A 13318-nucleotide genomic window follows, 5' to 3' on the forward strand; every position below is an offset into this window, starting at 1 on the left:
GTAGGTTGGGTTGGTAGAGCAGCCTTGGCTGAAACCCCGTCCGCTCAAAAATAAAGGCAAAATAAAATAAATAAAGAGATTATCAATAATTTTTAGTGTGTCAAAGAGACACTTATAAGACTACTAGACAACTAGACCACAAATGGCTTTAAAAAATAAGAATATCAAGCGGGATTTAAAAGTTGTAAATCAGCATATGCATGATGAAAGCGCACTTTTGGTAATACAGATCATAATTTTATTAGTTTAAAATTATCGATCTCACGATTAATCTAACTCATAATAGAACCTGCACATCTACACTATAACAGAAAACTTTTAGTGAAAATTTGAGGTTTCTAGCTATTGTAATTGCCGAGATCTTAGCCGGAGAGCCAGTCAGTCAGACAGCCAGCCATAGCGAATATAATATAAAAATAAAGTTGATGATGGGTCCGTAAAGTAAAGTGTTATATTGGTATTACGGCAGAAAAAAATAGTTCGTAAATTCAAAATTTCTGATGTACTTTCCGGTACCGCTACAGAGATAAAAATAGTATTTGGCCTTTAACAGAATTAGAGCAAACTATGGAGAAACTGTGCTCTTCCAAAAATATCCTTAAATTTACGTAGGCGTGATGGTTTTAACGGAAACGTGAAAAATCACCATCGCATATTATACTATTTTAAAGACTTTGAAGACCGCGTGAAAACCAGCGACGGTTGCCTTTTTTCGAAGATATGTGTCAGGAGTTCAGGACTTTTTAGGATGTCAAATTTCTTTCTTAAATAATTAGATAAAGGTTCATGGATGCATTTCTTAATATACGAACCAACAAATGTGTACGCAGCACATTGGACACGTTTGTGCCTGTTAGGTAGAATTTTGAGGAAAAAGTTTTCATATGCCCGTCAAATGTGACAACATGCAAAACGTAAACAAATGTATTGGCATAGGGCTATCCTTTGTTTGAAGCTTTCACAACAAACGCGTGTAATTTAGGGTAAGTATGCTGCTAAATCTTTTTCATTTCTTCGCAGCATTGTTTGAGGTTTAAAATAAATGCACCAAAGGATAGAAGACGCTTCCAATTCATCCACGAAAACGATTTTTTCATATTCTTTAGGTTTTACTAGTTTTGGAAATTTGCACCTACCAACTTTTCTTCTGCTTTTGCAACAAGCCATTTTATGGACGGTGTATTATCTTGTTCAACCGAAGTCATTTAATTTACAAAGACGGTGATTTTTACAAGCAAACGTCAATTCACATTTTCATGAAAAATCATATAATTACGAATAATCAGCCCCCTTAATGGGAACGTCAATATGATTTCATTTTATTTCCTCTCTTTCAACAGAAGCGATCGCGATCGCATTCGATCGCATTCAAATTAAATTGAAAGAACCAATCAGATGCGTCGATTATATTTATGATAAACTAATATCACAGATTTAATGTTTAAATCTGTGCTAATATTTTAACAAAACCTCATTTTCATGTATACAGCGTATTTCGTCCGAGATTTCGCCCATCGGGTTACCTAGGCTTATACAACCGAGGGCGAAACCACGCCTGTTATTTTGCAAAATATTTCCTCATAGAGGAATTATATTCAGTCTATATTTCCCAAAGTATTATTTCGTATTTCCTTTTACTATCTCAACATCTTTTACTCGAATTGAGGTTATTTTTATCAGTAATACCATCATATTATCTGGATTTTTGCCACATAATTCCTCGTAATTACTAATAGGTACCTATAATATTGCCTCTTATTTCCCTACATTTCTTCAAATTTCCCCGTATTACCTCGTAATTCCTCATACTTCTTCGGAGTTCCCCTTATAAAACTTATCACTCATGTTGAAAGACCCTTTATTTCCTCATACTACTCCATAATTCCTTCATATTACCAGGACCTTTTGACAATATTGCCTTTTTCGCCTCGTGTACAACGAAAATGATTAAGGTGGCGTTTACATTGAAAAATTGGAAATTTGTTTCCACAATAACTGCCTTCTGGGTACAAATTTTTGATTGAAATAACATTCATTCAAATATTTATAATGTTCCGACAATTGCATGAAACAAAAATTATTTAGCTATTTCCTGCACTTTCGCCTTTATTTCGGATTTAAGTTGTTAAAAAACACCCATATAAAAAATATATCTTTCATTTTTATCACACACTGATAATAATTTCTTATCAAATTTAACTTCACTCACAAGCTTAAACCCTCGCTTAAACCTTTAGCAACCATCGGTCGTTAACAGAGGTTCATTTTTTTACCTCGAAACAAAGTTATTGAGGAAATCGCAAGGCAACTTTTGCACTTTCTGTAAACCCCACCTTAATAATAAACTGTTACTGTAGCGCCAAAAAGGGCCCCAAAAATAAAATAAACTAATCTTTGAGTTACAGATAAAACTTTTACGGTTGGTTTTTAGCGAGGTTTTTAGGGGTTTTTCGAAAGAAAAAAAATTCCCCTTATATAATGGTTTTGTCCATCTGTCTGTCTGTTCCTTGTCCACCTGGAACGAAAAGAGACAGCGATATGTCAAACCTTCGCCAATTGGTCAAGGATCAGTGTTATTTAATATGAGCCGGATGAAAAGTCTGGTTTCCCAATGCGAGTGGCAAAAATTTCCCCTCCCCTACTGAAAGTCGTATGTGATTCTTCGTATCTTGTTTGATAAGTATATGCTCGTATATCGTTTTAGTGAAACTGAAAAACGTTAAACTTCCAATGCTAAGACTTTTGGCTAAATTTAAAAATTGTGAAAATATGCAGACGAATTTGATGTGTGGGGTTACTTATAAAAATAGTCGCAAATTATATCCTTTGCAGACCAATGATTCAAAAATAAAAAGAAATAGAGTTGTAAACAATACTTCTCTAAACCTCTTTTTTAAATCTGACTACAACAATATTCATCATTTATTTGAATGCGTAAAGTCAGATGGGGCCGGGGCGACGAATTACGAAATAAATGCGTAAATATGAGAAGAACAAAAGTCTAGAACGTAAAACTGACCGCAATCGCCAATAGGTCCGTAGGTACATAAATGAACGATTGAAAAACGAGTTTAATTTCCAATCAACAATAAACCGAATCGTTTTACATGAACTGCTTGAATTTAAACCCGCTTTTAAAAAAGTTTTGATTACGATACGCTTGAATTCACGAACATTCCGTTCCAACATATTGATATTTAATTGCAATTATAAACTTTCAGTTCTCGGCAAGCAGTAGGTAGGTGGGCAATTTTAAAATCTAATTTCGAAAAATAAACTTCTACATTTCCTAGTTGCACACCGAAGTTTTAATTTGATAACTACCCTCTCATACATTTATTGGAATAATGAAAATATTTAATTAACGTACATAGCCTACCATACATTTGAAATTTAAAAATTTATCTAATTTAATTAACATTTAACCGTTTGGAAAGGAGACGCAAAAAAATAAAAGGCAGCTTGAGAAAAATGCAGTTAAGTTAATTAACACAAAGTTTGGAATTTCTCTGCTTAAATGTTAATTAAAGTATCTAGTTATGGGCTCTTCCCGCCGATTGACGCCAATCGTTGTCAATATCAGTTGGATTGGTCAAATTTGCATAAAAGAAAATGCCCTGCCGAGGGTTGGATTTGCGGCGATTGCAGTTAAGTTTCTACGACGTTTTTGTTTCTAGAATTCCCATTGTGTAAATTGTATAGCGGTCGAGTTCGACGTTCGTTTGGAACTGAACCTATTTAGTCAAATAAAACCTTTAAAATTTAATTTGATTTTGAAAATCTAAATTGTTTTGTTTAATTTAAGACTAATTTGAATTTCATTGTCAATAGTAATGGAAGATTAAGCCGAGCGCTGTCGAATAATTATCTGGTAATTGCTATTTCTTAAAAAGCCATCTTCCTCTTGCCAATTACGCAAGAACTGTTGACGTCGCGTGTCTCCTCTTTATAAATACAATAAAAAGAGGTTGCAAAATATCCCGTCCAGGATGTCGTTTCCTGCATAAAAGCCTAGGTATCTATTATTTATTTGTCCACTAACTAGTATTTCGTATATAATTGGGAACGAAGGGAATCTTCGCCGCTAATTAACCTAATAAGGAAGGTGCAACTTTTAAAGGATATTAATTAATGAGCGAAGCGGATCTCGACTCACTTTATGCATTCTATATTTCTACTTTTTTAATTAACAAAATATCTGAAGGTATTAACTTGTTATCACATAAATTACCTCTGTGATGAAATGATGCCGCTATTTAAACAATGGGCTATAAAATCTGGGATCAATTGTGATTTCAATTTTAGAAAAAGAACAAGTTCACATTCCGTATTGCAACGGCGGTGTAGAATTTATAATCAAGTTTTTGAAGTTTACTTCCAGTTCATATACGATGTAATGTGAAGTTTTTGCACAAAAATCGCAGATGCCGATAATTTAATTGTAATAGAAATTTCTTCTGGGAAGTTTTCAAGTTCTGATCTCGTTAGCAACAGCTACTTGTTGAAGTGATTAGTTTCGGGAGAATGGCGAACTTACCTAGATAATTTAGAACAAAAATAATTTAGAATTTATTACGAGAAAACAATGCGGTATCTTTGATAGCAATTCACATTGTGTTGAGATTTAGGAGCGCTAAGTGGTCCTACATAATACCCAGACTCGTCATGCTTTATAATGATGTCGATCTCCCGCTAGGATGAGTAGATCACAAGATGTTCACTGTTGCTTGAAAATACTCTTTTACATTCCTAATGAGATGCATTTTTAGATACGATTCATTAATGCATCAAAAATGTACTTACTCATTTTGAACAAGAAGCAATTTCAATTTCACATTGCATTTATTATTCGTTTCGCAACTGGTATAAAATATACACAAATTATACAAAAAAAAATCATCATCAAATAAATATATCGCTATGTACAAAAATGTACAAAAATAAGGGAACAAAAATTACACGATGCGAGTCTTATAGTCAGTATTATTAAAAAGTCTTTCTTACGCCTAATCAGTCAATGGGGTTATCACACGAGGTAGGCCTGGCCGCTACCGCCTCCAGAATGATGATGCATCATAACTTGAGGTCTCCATGGGGGTCCTCTCCGACCCGAACCACCACGTTCTAAGGTGCTGTAGTCGGAATCGATACTAGAATAGATGTGGTCCGAAAGGGGACGTGGTTCTTGCACGCGACGTATCGGTTTCGGTGAAGGCGTCGCGGTCGTCGCGGACGAGTAGTTCGCATCGTCTACTTCCTGAGACATCCCCGCCGTGTACGCCGGCGGCGGAAACATTTGCAAACCAGGGGATGGCGGCGGAGGATTCTTAATTTTTTCAGGATAAGTGTTATGATGCGTGCCGTTGGCTACCACACGCGAGTCTATCGTATAATTATTTACATTACGGCGGTAATTTGCATTTATTTTGCCTCGAGGTTCGACCGAAGGCATAGCGTAACGCAACTTTTCCCAGAATCGTCTTTCACCCCAACGCACACGTTGACCGGTTTTTAAATACGGCCTTAGCTCCGGATCGAGTTCGGCCTCCGGAATAGGACCCTCTTCTAAAATAACCAACTTAAACACCCTACCCTTCAAAGCTTCGTGTAGGGCTTGGCGCAGTTCAAACCTCGACCATTCCGTTTGAAGGAAATTTCGAGTTAAGATTAAAATAACCCTACGGCTGGCTTCCGCGGCTTCTAAAACGGCTGGGGCGGCATGCTGTAAATACGCGGCGTGCGGCAAGTCTCTGTAATGTAAACACAATTGGAAACTCGGCTCTAACTCGACGGCTAAAGATTGCACAACCCATTCTTCGTCCTTCGGGCTGTAACAAACGAAACCGTCGTACAATTTGTCTCTGTCCTCGCACTGTTTCGCGGTCGTCGCGCGAAAACTGCACAGTCGAACCCCATAACGCGAGTATAACCAAATACGTGCCGAATCGCGGAACGAAAACCAAAACACCAACCCCAATAGCAATAACAGTACAATGCACAAAGTCACAACCGCCATCGGAAGATAATCCGAGATAAACATGCTATCTATAACCGAACCACCCGCGTAATAGTCACTGCAAGCGGTGCTGTTTAGGTCAATTTCGCGACGCTGCGGAGGTTTCGAATCCATATTGTAACACGTAATATCGGAACTATCCACTACTTTACCGGCATTATCACTAACCCACGCAGATAACTCCTGTAGAAATTTACAACGGCACGACCAATGATTGTTGCCTAAGGTTACCTCAATTAAACGTAAATTTTGAGATAATTGCCAAACGGGAAACGCGACCAGCTTATTCCCATCCAAACGTAGGATCTCTAACGATTTAAGGGGCACTAAAGTTAAATTACCTATATGGGCGATTAAATTATTCTGTAAATACAACTCCTTCAATTGCGCTAAATGATCGAATTCGTACCCCTTTAATTCGCGTATGCGGTTGTCCTCTAAATGTAAATTTTGCAGGTTGTTTAGACCGTTGAAAGTTCGATTTTGTATCGTTTCAATTCCACTATTATTTACGTAAAGCACTCGCATGTTTTTTCGACCGATAAAAACGTGGTTTTGGAGTTCTTTGAAGTCGTTTCCGTCTAGGTACACTTCGGTGGCGTCCATGGGAATACGATGTGGAATTTCGTTTACGTTTTGGCCGGAACAATCGACGACGTTGGTATTCCAGGTTTGGTCGTGGTAACAGGAACAATTCGTAGGACAGGTCATTTCGCAATCGCAGGCGTCGAAGTCGCAACAGTGGCACAGGGCGAAACAGTGCGTTTCGTAAGTACAGAGAAAATCACTTTGTTTAGCTCTAGTAAGAGGCATATGGGTCATACCTCGCGAATGTGTCATTCGACACACGACGTTGTCCAAATCCATTACACGAGGATATTGGCGAACCGTTGACATGTTGTTAATGAGCTGCAGCCATTCCATTGTGCAATCACAATGAAAGGGATTACCTCCGATGTAGATCTCTGGGAGAGAATGGTTAGTTGGTACCGGAGAAAGTCTCAGAGAGTTCAAGTCCATATTCACTAAATCGTTCGCGTACATATCGACCCGCACCAGACTAGTTTTATCTAGGAACGTATTCGCGTGCACGGTTTTTACAAAATTATTATTAATGAAGAGCAACTCAATACTATTTGGTACCGACATAGGAGAAATGTCCGTTATTCTATTGTGACTAGCGTCCAAAGTTTTCACTTTAATTTCATCTTGAATTTTATAATAATTAGCTAAATGTTCTATAAAGTTGCCGTGAATATCTAACCACTTCAAATTACTCGGTATGAAAGCGTAATCGAACCACACTAAATGATTTTTGGATAAATTTAACCATAGTAAGCTGGCCAGAGTTGCAAATACCCCGTTTATATCCGTAAGGTAGTTTTCGTCCAAACGAATGGCTTCAATTTGCGTATTCCGCTCGAACGTACCCCGCTCGATACTTTGTATTTTATTCTTCGCCAAATTCAGGACTTGCAAACTGGGCAAATCCCAAAGCATATCCTTCGATAGGTTACCAATGTTATTATCGATTAACCTCAAACCGGTGAGTTGATTTAAATTCTTGAACGATCCATTCCGAAACGAATTAATTTGATTTTCGCCCAAGTCTAACGTTTTCAAAAATGCTAACTCTTGGATCGCGTCGGGGACGTCCTGCAGCGCGTTCGAACTCAAATCCAGCTCCTTTAAATCGGAGCAATTGCGAAAGGCTTGCGAATCGACGCTTACGATTAAATTATTGTTAAGCGTCAATTTACTCAAAACAAATAACCCGTTAAATAATAGAGGCCCGATTGTATTCAAACGATTTTCGGCGAGATTTAGCGTATGTAAATTGTATAACGGGAGAAACGCGTTATCCTCAATAAATCCGATTGAATTGTTCCTTAAATCCAAGATTTGCAAAAAGAAGAGATCCTTAAACGTGCGACCGTCGATGCGCGTTAGTGCGTTATGCGATAAATTAAGCACAATCAAACGAATTAGTCCAATAAATGTCCCGGCATCGATGTGACTGCTCGTTAATTGGTTTCCCGATAAATCTAACACTAAAAGTTGTTCCAACCTATGAAACAACCCTTTGGCAAGAGAAAATAGCGAGTTGTTTTGTAAATGTACTTCGCGAAGTTCACGAGCACTGGCAAACATTCCTTGGGGCAACATTTCGATCTTATTGTTGGCCAAATTGAGGACGCGTAGTGAAACAAGACCGGTAAGAGCTTCGCCGGAGATTTCACTTATATTATTGTACTTCAAGTCGAGCTGCTGCAACCGTCGTAAACGAGACAATCCAGAGTCCTCGGGGAGTAACCGTATCTCATTATACGACAAATCAAGAATTTGTAGATCGCTGCTACCGCAACCGGACCTGGGAGCAGTTGTATCGCCAAATCCGATCCTCTCGGAGCTCCTTATGCGATTCTGTGTCAAATTTAGGGTGTGCAGATTAGTAAGCGGGCAGAAGATGTCGTCTGGTAAATTGCGGATGTTGTTATCGGCGAGGCTTAAACTATGTAGTTCTCTAAGTCCCGCAAAGCTCGATCCTGTTAATTGTAAGGCCTTCCCCGATCCCCAATCCACGTTACGACTATTAATCGAAAGCTTCTTCAAGTTAACTAAACCTTCGAAACTGTTGGCGGCCAAATTTAAGATTTTACAATTTTCGACTTGTAGTTCTGCTAATTCATGCAGACGTTGAAGACCGTGTGAGGGAAGTTCGCTCTCAAAGTACAACATGTCGCTGCATTGGATTTTTAATTTGGAAGTACCTTCAACTGGAAGTGCGCTAAGATTGGTGCCGGAACCGTCCAACGTTCTAAATTTGCACGTAACCAAAAATTTTCCAGTTGAAGTACTGTTATTGTCGGCTACCCACGTACACTGCTCCGGCCCTTCGAATTTTGCATAAACTCCGGTTACCACCAGTAAAAACGCGCACGTTTGTAACCACATTGTGAAGTATTTTTCTTAGCACAAATTATTAATCACGTTACCGAAAAACCGTCGATCATTTGCACTAATTTCATGATTCATTACGTAAAACACACGGCATTTTCACATTTAACTACAGTTCATATCACAGTCATACTTCGTCCACGAACGTTAATTACAAACTTGTGTGTGCATAAGAAGGTATGTAATAACACGTTATACATCCTTTCTCGAACAGCATCTGACACGAAACTAACAGAACTCAACACGCTACTGCAGTATATACAGAAAGGTAGTAATTCTTCCCTCACGCAAGCGCTGGGTAGTTCCGCAAGTTACCACGGAAGAGCGGCGCTACTGACTGGATGAATTTAACAACTCATAAGCTAAGCACCTGCAAACAAATTTCATCAAAACTAAGAATTGTAGATTTAATTTGCACAAACACTCCACCTACAAAATGTCAGTTGCAATCATAAATCAGCCCGAACTTATCCAATTTATATTCATAAACTTAACACGAGTTTGCTTTTACTTTTTATCGAACAACCACTAAATAAATTTAGATTGCCCCTTTCCATAACGTATTTTTTGTAACAACACGTATAATTTAACAGTAGGTAATCGTAAATTAATTAAATTTCCAATTTTCCAGTTTGGAAATAATCTAAACGGCTCCAGTGGTAAGTTGCGCGGAGTTTATCTCCAAGTGTTAATTATACATGTCATACATCTATTTAAAATTCAGTTTATTTAAATTTACGGCTCTATTTTAATTGTAACTTATTAGTTCACTTCTAGTTTTCTCTTAAACTGACCGAAATTACGTCATTTAGATTCAATTGTGGATTTTATATTAGTTTAATTGGTTTACATAAATAATTTATTGTCGCTATAAAGGCATGGTAATGACCTGATCAATTTTTCTACTAAGAGATACAATTTTGTTCACAACCGCAAAGTTTTTTAGTTTATTCTTTTTGTGAGCTCCCAAGGTGAAATTAGGGGAGAAGCCATTTCGTATCACAAAGCAGCCACAATAAACGTACAATTCCCGAACAGATTTCATAAAAACTCAGCTTTAATTGAATTTATACGTCGAATTCTAAATGTTTAGAAATAAAATGCTAGAATGCCACTAGACGTAGAAATAAGTAGCGCAAAAAATCAGAATGCCTTAGGTACTTGTAGTAAAAAATGGCGTGGTGTAATTAAAAAGTTCCGTAATCGCCACTAATAAACTGAGCAGTAAATCCACTTGATAATCGCATAATTGAACCTTTAGGTCATTGATGAAAGCTCCACCAAATAATTGTTTTATATTAGTTCAAGCACCGACGTACTTTGCTTGTTTATTTTATTTATCATAGGTAAGTACCTTGTTAGATTTTCCAGCAATGAATTATGGAGTGGATTACATTACCCGTGCAGAATAACAAAAAAGATTATAATCGGACTACATCCTAATTCTCTAAATGCAAAAACGTAAAAAGTACCTATCTTACGACATACGAATGCAAAAAAACACGGGCTGCCATTAATGATTGTTTATTACACGCAGGTAGACTTCCCCTTCGACAACTTGTGGCATTGGGCACATATTCGATTTTGTAACTCCAACACGTATTTAAAAAAAATCCCTTAATTCCAGCTTTACCGCTTCGAGATTGTGAAAGCAATCATTTAAACAGTAGGTATACCTACGCATTTAGCAATACCTATATACATGTTTTGAAAATGTTTCTACCTACATTTATGCAGCCCTCATTGACAAAGAATAGGGTAGATATAGGTACTGCAGATGAACTCCCCTATACAGAAATTTTGTTAATAACCCTTAATTATGATGGATCATACCGCTTATTACACGCACCACTTTGTACATGTATAGAAAAATTTCAATTGGCCTGCAGTAACAACCCCTCAAATGAGCTCAAATTTAATTAAAGTGATTGGATTCAACAACACAAAAACTTAGTTATTTAAGTGTTACGAGAATAAAGCATGGGTCAATTATACCATAAAAATCGTTATAAAATGCAGAATTCTGTTACCTTTAATGAAAATACAAATAATGCTTTGGTATATTGCGTTTTTCTCTCGTTATCTACAGACAAGGTACCTATCCCTATCCATTTGCATGTCTCACGGTGGGTATCACGGCTCTCGGGATGTTGGTTTGACTGTGATATTATTAAAGTATATACAAGGTGTTACATATAAGTACCTATCTATGTAAAAAAATTGGGTGGTAGAGGAGATTAAAACAAGCACTTTTTCCAAATAATCCGAGGGACCAACTTGTTTCGTTTAGGAGCCACCCCCAAAAAAAGGTGAAATTTGCATTTCTTCTTTAATTTTTTTCTCAGCAACCATTAGAGTTAGAAAGACTGGTGGCACTTCGTTGAATAGGTTTTTGGGTATGCGCGCGCTTTCCGAATTTGCAAACATTTGGAAAGGTGCCCTAAATGGGGGGTTTTGAACATGAAAATTGCGAATCTGAAATTAGTTTTTGAAAATTCGAAAAAAAAAGTTCCACTGCAATTCTTGGCCGGACAACGAAAATTGAGAGAATTCCACGAAATTTGTTGTGTACATATCTACTTCATAAGTTAAAGAAAAAATTATCGAACAGTTTTTTAATATCACTTTTTCAAACAAAAGTTATACTTTACTTTTAGTTTTAGGTACCTACTACTGTCAGGGCCAGTTAATAATTATGTTAACAATGTATAACTTTAAGGGGAAAATTGGAATGAATCGCAACGTGAAAATCGCATTTCGAGAGGAGTTCGGCGAATTAAACCTAACATAGTATACCCGCTCTTCAAAAACCTTGAATAGCACCAAATACATATACAATCCTTGATATATGACTGGAGAGCTATTTAAAAATGTTTGTAGTCAAGTAGTCTTTGAGACACTAAACATTGTTTTTCTACCACCTCCCTGAAAAAGAGCTCTAACGTATATAATTTTTTGCGCGATCGGTCATTTCTGACTATTTACCATGGATGTTTCTATGACAGTACGTAGAATTTACCAGTTGCTATGATTACGACGACGCCAAAATTACTTACCGATCTAAAAACAGAACAGCAAAAATACTTACCGACGCCTTTTTAAAAATCAACAGTCTTACATTACATTTAATCTTTAATTATTGTTAGGTACATTAAACGTACAATTTGTGCTGTTGTTTCCTATAGCAAGACGCTCATAAAGTCATAAAGGAAGTGCAAAGCTAGTAAACTACATCAGACACATGCACATTTTTATGAAATTATTAATTTCAATTTTGACATTTAAACTGGTTACCTAGTGATGTTGATGTACACCAAACCACTTCGATTATTTCGATTTATTCTGCTCGTTAATTTCTTAGTGCATATTTATATTGGTTGGATAATTTTAATTTCGATCGCGCAAAAAATGTTATAAGCACGTCGAACGTTAAGGGTTACCGTTCTCAGACAATAATTGGAGTCGTCGCTTCGCTCCTCCTCCAAACAATTGTCTTCGAACGGTAAAAATCCCTTACCGTTCTCCATACTTAATATACTATAAAGGCACGATATAACTATTAGCCGTGCGGAATGAAAAAAAATAGAACAGATCATGTACGTTTGGAAGTGATAAATTATCTACAAATGTCAAAACTATCAACAAACGTTGTTTTGAGTTTTGCCTTATATTTCGAAATTCACGGAGGTCGTAGAAAAAGTATGGTACGTAATTTGGTTGTGATTTGCGTGTTAGAGGTTCGTAGAATTCCCGCACTCTGCAATCTGCATCCTGCGCAATTTTTCTACTCGTCTGCAATACGCACTATTACCCCCTTATCATGTAATATACTATTATATTCTGTCATATTATGACCCGATTTTTATTACAGCACGATTTATCGCGCCACAAAGGCGCCATGGCGAATGCCAAGATAGTAACATAAACCAAACAAATTTGTACTACACTGTATTAATAGGTAGAAAATCTACAATTTGAATTTCCGGTAATTGCGGAAGTCCAGAATTTGAGGTCTTGACCGTCGATTCACTTGTAGAAATACTGAAGGTTCCAACCGATGACCCTCTGATGCTACTGCGTCACTTTTCTCATCGACGAGTCTTGTAAGCATCCTAATATCGGCACCCGTATGCAGTTCGCATTCGGTAACTCCAAGTACTTTGCAATATTCCTAGGATTCTGTGCGAATGCGTTGATTTCTACAGGGTTGCAGGTGCATTTACCGTTATAACTTTTGAATTTTGCAATGCTTTGGCCGTAAATTTCTATGCTTTTTGATCAATTCAGTATAATCGATTCCTCAGAAATGCCTCTGCTGTCCGTTCTGTTATGTGTACATTCTGT

General features: G+C 37.1%; 1 protein-coding gene across 1 annotated transcript; it reads right to left on the reverse strand.

Moving 5' to 3' along the window:
- Positions 1-4835: 4835 nt before the first annotated feature.
- LOC116181121 (toll-like receptor 7) lies at positions 4836-9211 on the reverse strand. The gene has a single exon (XM_031501399.1). It carries the CDS (start codon positions 8969-8971, stop codon positions 5027-5029), a length of 3945 nt encoding a protein of 1314 aa, XP_031357259.1. The 5' UTR covers positions 8972-9211; the 3' UTR covers positions 4836-5026.
- Positions 9212-13318: the final 4107 nt, after the last annotated feature.

This window comes from Photinus pyralis, unplaced genomic scaffold (genome assembly GCF_008802855.1).
Source record: "Photinus pyralis isolate 1611_PpyrPB1 unplaced genomic scaffold, Ppyr1.3 Ppyr1.4_LG1, whole genome shotgun sequence".
Taxonomy (NCBI): Eukaryota; Metazoa; Arthropoda; class Insecta; order Coleoptera; family Lampyridae; genus Photinus; species Photinus pyralis.